We start from the raw sequence: 6,557 nt of genomic DNA on the forward strand, positions 1-6,557 counted from the left end.
ATGACATGGGGATCCTGCTTGATCAAAACAAAGCTAAACCAATCCACGACAGTTTAGGGTTTTCACCGCATAACCGGAACATCCTACGCGTAGTTGAGCCTAACAGATACGAAAGATGATGGAAAACTACTCCTAAAAGAGGCCTAAAAACCAACGTTAAGTCAATTCCCGGAACATCCCTTCAAGGAACGGCAAACCACACCTTACGCACTACCGGATCATCCAACCCCAGCGTAAGGCCTAACCATACGGATATCAAACTAATTCTTGAAGAACAAGGAGCAACTATAACAGACTGGATCTACTAAGTAAAGAACAAGCAAGGTGCTGCCCTTACACCTAAGATAGGTGCAAGGACAGCTAGATATCGAGAGACGGCATAGCTAAGCAAATATGTATAAGAAAAGCATCCATGCAAGCCCCAAAACACCTACGATACGAGCAACACAAGATAACGAATAAACCTATACTGCCTAGATCGCAAGATGCGATCTAGGCAGCATGATGCTTACCCGGAAGAAACCCTCGAAACAAGGGGTGGCGATGCGCCTAGATTGTGTTTGTTGTGAACGTGATTGTCCTCCTTTCTCAATAACCCTAGATACATATTTATAGTCCGTAGACTTTCTATCGTTGGAAATACACCTAATCGTGTACGGGCTAAACTCTATCTTTTAATTCTAAACTACCATAATATACAGATACATGGGCAAACTAGCCCAAACTCTCGTGCAAGGCCGCTTCAGAGACGCTCCACGTGTATATTCTTCAATCCCATCTCAAGTACGGCCCATCTCCTGATTTGGCCAAAATCTGGTGATAACACAGTCTCACCTAAACAGTGTGCGCATGCATTGTATCCCTTGTTTGACTGCCCTGAAATGTTACCAAGAGCAGGCCAATCATTGATGGTTACAAATAACAACCCTCGTAGGTTAAATTCCTTTTGTTCGTGCTCATCCCACACAGGTACACCTTCGTCACGCCACAACTCTAAAAGTTCTTCAACCAATGGCCTCGGGTACACATCAATGTCGTTGCCGGGTTGCTTCGGGCCCTGGATGAGCACCGGCATCATAATGAACTTCCGCTTCATGCACAACCAAGGAGGAAGGTTATAGATACATAGAGTCACCGGCCATGTGCTATGACTGGAGCTCTGCTCCCGAAAGGATTAAAGCCATCCGTACTTAGACCAAATCTTAAGTTCCTTGCGTCATCCGAAAATGACTTGAACTCTCTGTCGATTTTTCTCCACTGCGACCCGTCCGCGGGGTGTCTCGAGCATCAAATCTTTCTTACGGTCCTCTTTGTGCCATCGCAACAACTTGGCATGCTCTTTGTTCCGGAACAAACGTTTCAACCGTGGTATTATAGGAGCATACCACATCACCTTCGCAGGAACCCTCTTCCCGGGGGTGGACTCGCCTTCAACATCGCCGGGGTCATCTCGCCCGATCTTATACCTCAATGCACTACATACGGGGCATGCATTCAAATTCTCGTACTCCCCGCGGTAGAGGATGCGGTCATTGATGCATGCATGTATCTTCCGCACCTCTAATCCTAGAGGGCGGACAACCTTCTTTGCTTCGTACGTAGTAGAGGGCAATACGTTCTCCCCGGAAGCATCTTCTTTATTATTTTCAGCAACTTTTCAAATCCCTTGTCGAAGTACCATTCTCTCGCCTTCCACTGCAGACAATTCCAGCGTGGTAGCCAGCTTTTTCTCGACCATTCTCGCAATTTGGGTACAACGAGTTTGTTGTGATCCTCTAACATTTTCTCCAACTTCAACCTCTCCTTTTCATTTCCGCAGTTCATCTTCGCATCAAGAATGGCCCGACCCAAATCGTCATCCGGGTCATCAAAAATCGGCTCATCGAAAATGGACTCTTCTTCAGCTTCGTCTTCCCCCATTCTACTATCACCGTCTTCAGTGAATAAGGGATAGTTGTCACTATCCTCTTCTTCTTCGTTGTCTTCCAATATAACCCCTCTTTCTCCGTGCTTGGTCCAACAATTATAGCTGGGCATGAAACCGTTCTCCAGCAGGTGGACGTGAAGGGTCTTTGAGGTAGAGTAATCCTTCATATTATTACAGGAACTACATGGACAATACATGAAACCATTCGACCGCCTGTTTGCCTCAGCCACGCTGAGAAAATAATGCATGCCATTAATGAACTCGGGATGGCACCGGTCACCGTACATCCATTGTCGACTCATCTGCATTTTATATGTATATAAAAAATCGTTAAGTACACAACATCGTGGATATATGAGTGACCAACTTAATTAATATTCAAGTTCATCACATAAAACTAAAAAAAAAAAAAGAAGAGGCTCACCGAGGTGGTACCGTGTCGGCTAGGGGACGACGCTGGCGATCGACGGCGGTGAGGACGGGATGATACTAATTAAAACCTACAAAACATACCATAATTTCAGCTCAAATTGCATAAAAAAAAATCCCTAACTTAGGCATTTCATCGAACACCTTGCTAGCACTAGAAAAATAGTACGAGTTAAAACTACCAAAGAAATGAGCTAATTAGGAACGCCGGAAGAAAGGATGATATTGCTAACCCTTGGATAGATGTATGCCCTTAATCTTGTTAAAATGGTGGAGAAAAAATAGAGATTTGTTGGAGTGTGAGAGGTGCAAAAAAATTTAGAGTGTGAGAGGAAGAAGAGAAAAATGAGAGCCGGCCAGGGGCCAGGTACGGGAGCGACGTGGTAATATAGGTGGGCACCCTTTGGTACCGGTTCGTGTTACGAACCGGTACCAAAGATCTAGCCCTGGCCCCACATGCACATGAAATTCGGGCCGAAGACCTTTCGTACCGGTTCGTAACACGAACCGGTACGAAAGCCTCTCACGAACCGGTATAGATGCTCCTCGCCCACCTGGGCGCACAAACCGGTATAAAAGCCCCATTTAATACCGGTTCGTAAACAAACCGGTACGAAAGGCTCAGACGGATGCCCCTTTTTTTACTAGTGCCTGCAGATCGACAGGGTATCCGTTCGAGTTTGACTCCGGTATTTGGTGGATCCAATAATGCGCGCGAGCGCTGGCCGGCCAGAGCCGGCGTCCTGGCCGGCCGGACGGACGCGTGTCGCCGGCCACCCGCCCCCGCCGCCAGACGACTCCCCCGGAGGGACCAGAGCTCGCTCGATTTCCCTGGAGCATCGTTATGTCGACAACACATGGCACAGGGGCAGCACCACCGGCCGCGAGGGCGAGTTTGTGTCGCCGTTCAGTCCCATGCCATGCATGCATCGTCTGTCACTACATCACGGTCAAAAATTTGGGGCACTTCAAAGTGCCTCTAATTTGGATCAAAGTGCCTCTAATAAACTATTGGGGCACTTTTTTAAGTGCCACCTTTACTTGCGTCTCTAAAGGTATTTGGGGCACTACCTAGAGGCACTTCTCAAAGTGCCCCAAAATCCAATTAGGGGCACTTTGAAAAGTGCCCCAAAATCCTATTAGGGGCACTTGGCAAAGTGCCCCAAAATTCAATTAGGGGCAGTTTGGCAAGTGCCTCAAAATCTAATTAGCGGCACTTTGGAATGTGTCCCTAAACTGAATTTGTGGCACTTCTAAAAATGCCCCAAAACTTAATTTGTAGCACTTAAGAAAATGCCTCAAACCCCATTTCGTGGCACTATGAGAAAGGCCCTTACTTACATCCTATTAGTGGTACTTTGAGCAGTCCCAAAAGGAATCAAACTATAAACATATAAAAATAATGGCAGCATACAAGAAGCATACAATATGAACATATATAATGTCATACAAGAATAAACACATAGTGGCAACATAGTATCTAGTGCATTTTCAACACATATCTCACTATGCCTCACTAAGAACACTCTGTGAACATCATCACTATGTTTCCTATTCAGACACCATCACAATTTATCTCAGCATCACCTTCAGTTGATCCCAGTCTTAAGCATTGTACCTTGAGAGAAGTCATAATTCAATTCAGCAAACGGAGACGAATATTGTACTAAAAACAGCATGTGGTGTTGGCAGGGGAGAAAAACGAACTCAAATAACATGTGTTGACTGACAGAGCAAGAACGCAAATGGAATTCTCATGAAAACGAGTGCCTGCATGCTAGTGCCTCTGGAGAGTCAGTCCCAGATTAAGGAACAACAAGGACGCATCAGATATGAGAGGGGAAAGTAGAAGACTGAAAACGACACATCGATGCAAAAATTATTAAGGAGCTATTCACTCTACATGCAGTTTGGTATTTGCTAGCTCTACCCCTATATCACCTATGAAGAGATATGTATATTGCAGCGTTAAATCATGCTAACCGATGGCCCATCACGGATCCAACAAAACGTTGTTTGATATCGAAGCCAACTTTTCGGACAAAGCCGGTGGTGGAGGAAATATGCTGAATTCCTATCGATCTACTCTCATTAGTTCAAATGCTCAATCAAGCTTTCGGCCTAAGAAGTTAAACCACTACGCTGATCTGACGACAGCTTTTGTAGAAACACCCAACGGAGTGCCTACAATGATTGATTGGATGGATGATCCAGACAATGAACTTTCCAAGCTGGGATCCAACGTAAATATAGTGCAGAGAACTTATGTATCATGTTGCCCATCTCTTTATTCTAACAGAAGTAGTACGACTCATATATATAGGTTAATAAAACAAACATTTTAGGTGGTCCCTGATTAAATGCCTGTTAAACATTTAATAAATTAGAACATAGTGAAGTTCGACAGGTTAGGAATTTTCATGTTTGCTAGATGACTGTCCTAAATTACCATACAGTTCAGTGACATTTGTAGATGGAAAAAAATATAAGTTTATAACAAGCAAACAGTTCAAACATTAAACAGTGGGTGGAAACAAGCTGCAAACTACACGAATTTCAGGAAACAAACAAGTGATGGCACACCAACCTAGAAAACAGGAATGACATATCCATTGGTCTCAGAAGTGCAAAAATAGCAGCTAAAAAGGCGTTGCAGGGAAAGATCTCTCAGAATTTCAAACCTGTCTAGCTAGAAGAATATGCTCCTTTGTTTGGGGCATGGGGCCATTAGAAGCTGACACAACGAGAATACCACCGTCCATTTGAGTAGCTCCGGCGATCATGTTCTAAATGATCCACAGCAAATCAAAAGCATACAAGCGTCAGAGCAGTGTGTGTAGTAGACAATGAAGGATTCTATAAGCTCTAGATTGGAAAATTCAGATGCCCTAGTATCCATTCTGAGATCATGGATTGAGCTGAAGCAGATGAAACCTACTACAAGTCAAAGCAAGCTTGGTATTTCATTTCATCAATTTGGAAATGCAGTCAAACAGTCACCAAAATTTCTGAATTGAAAATGCAGGGCCTTCCTTATTTCTGTATAAGATGGTTTCGCTAGATTCAAGAACTAAGCCCATAACAGTTACCTTGACATAATCAGTGGCTGGGCAGTCCACATGAGCATAATGTCTTTTAGCAGTCTCGTACTCCACATGCGCCTACACAAAACAATTGCACAGGATTAATAGATCACCGATTTATCTGGAAATGGAGATGAACACAGAACAATATGGCCGAAAATGGCTGGGAACAGACCGTTGAGATGGTGATTCCTCCAGACTTCTCCTCCGGAACCAGGTGATCTCCTCGAATGCGATGGACTTGGCGTTCCCCTTCTCTGACAGCACCTGTATCGCCCGCCGAAACCAAAACTGCATTCAGATCACCCCAACAATTCGCTACACACTGGCACAAAATCAGCTGGCTGGGAAAGGGACTCACGTGCGGGTGAAGGTCGCCATGGACCTCGCCCAGAGGCCCATAGCCATTGGCGGCGGCGGCCGAGGCCTCATCCGGGAGAACCGCGGGGCTGGAGATCACGACGCGCGGAGGGTCGACTAGGTGAGGATGCGGCGGCGCGGAGGGTCGCCTTCTCCCTCGCCGAGCCGCCGCCGTCCCGCTCGCGGAGAAGCTAGGGTTCGACGACGAGGGCGCGGTCGCCGTGGCGTCCATCGCGAGCCCGTGGTCGGGGAAGTGGGCATGGCGTGCTCCGTCCCAGCGCGGCTTGCTCATTGGGTGGCGGTTGCGGATGCGGCCCCAACTGGCCGGATCGGCGATGGCAGGCGCGCAGCGGCGGCGGCGGCATCGCAGGCGCAAATGGAGAAGGAAAAGGAGGTCGCACGCGTGAAGGGAAGGAGAAAGAAATAAGACAGAAAGAAAGGTGGGGTCGGGCCGATTTTGCCGTTGAGCAGCTGGGCCTATTGGGCCTCTTCGGTTGGACCAAAATCCTTTTGCAATTGGACCCCCTAAAAAAATACACGGCAACTGAGTATATTTTTTTAATTAAAATGTGTGCACCTAGTTATAGTTAAGGTCTTTTAGGGGAAACTAAGACCCTATTTGATGTGCGTAAGTACTGTTAGCAAAAACTATTTATCCACAAATCAATATGTGCCAACTATGGTCTTGACGATTAATGAATGGGTTTCCATCGAATACATGAGTCATCGTCGAGGTTCGTTGGAGATAGCTCGTCCTC

General features: G+C 46.1%; 1 protein-coding gene across 1 annotated transcript; it reads right to left on the minus strand.

Annotated features, from left to right (window-relative positions):
• Positions 1 to 3,713: 3,713 nt before the first annotated feature.
• Positions 3,714 to 6,091, minus strand: LOC124648317 (homeobox protein knotted-1-like 2). Its single transcript, XM_047188102.1, has 5 exons — positions 5,801 to 6,091; positions 5,615 to 5,706; positions 5,446 to 5,517; positions 5,038 to 5,142; positions 3,714 to 3,974 (listed from the first exon to the last, which is right to left on the minus strand). Exons 1-4 carry the CDS (start codon positions 6,089 to 6,091, stop codon positions 5,136 to 5,138), a joined length of 462 nt encoding a protein of 153 aa, XP_047044058.1. The 3' UTR covers positions 3,714 to 3,974; positions 5,038 to 5,135.
• Between the last annotated feature and the right edge of the window lie 466 nt (positions 6,092 to 6,557).

This window comes from Lolium rigidum, chromosome 4 (genome assembly GCF_022539505.1).
Source record: "Lolium rigidum isolate FL_2022 chromosome 4, APGP_CSIRO_Lrig_0.1, whole genome shotgun sequence".
NCBI lineage: Eukaryota > Viridiplantae > Streptophyta > Magnoliopsida > Poales > Poaceae > Lolium > Lolium rigidum.

Excerpts from the sequence above, each read along its gene's own strand:
- LOC124648317 (XM_047188102.1), bottom strand. The coding sequence starts at position 6,091 with ATGAGCAAGCCGCGCTGGGACGGAGCACGCCATGCCCACTTCCCCGAC. Across the intron at positions 5,707-5,800 it reads ATGGCGACCTTCACCCGCAC|GTGCTGTCAGAGAAGGGGAA; the intron begins GTGAGTCCCTTT and ends CGGGCGATACAG. Across the intron at positions 5,518-5,614 it reads GAGGAATCACCATCTCAACG|GCGCATGTGGAGTACGAGAC; the intron begins GTCTGTTCCCAG and ends TGTTTTGTGTAG.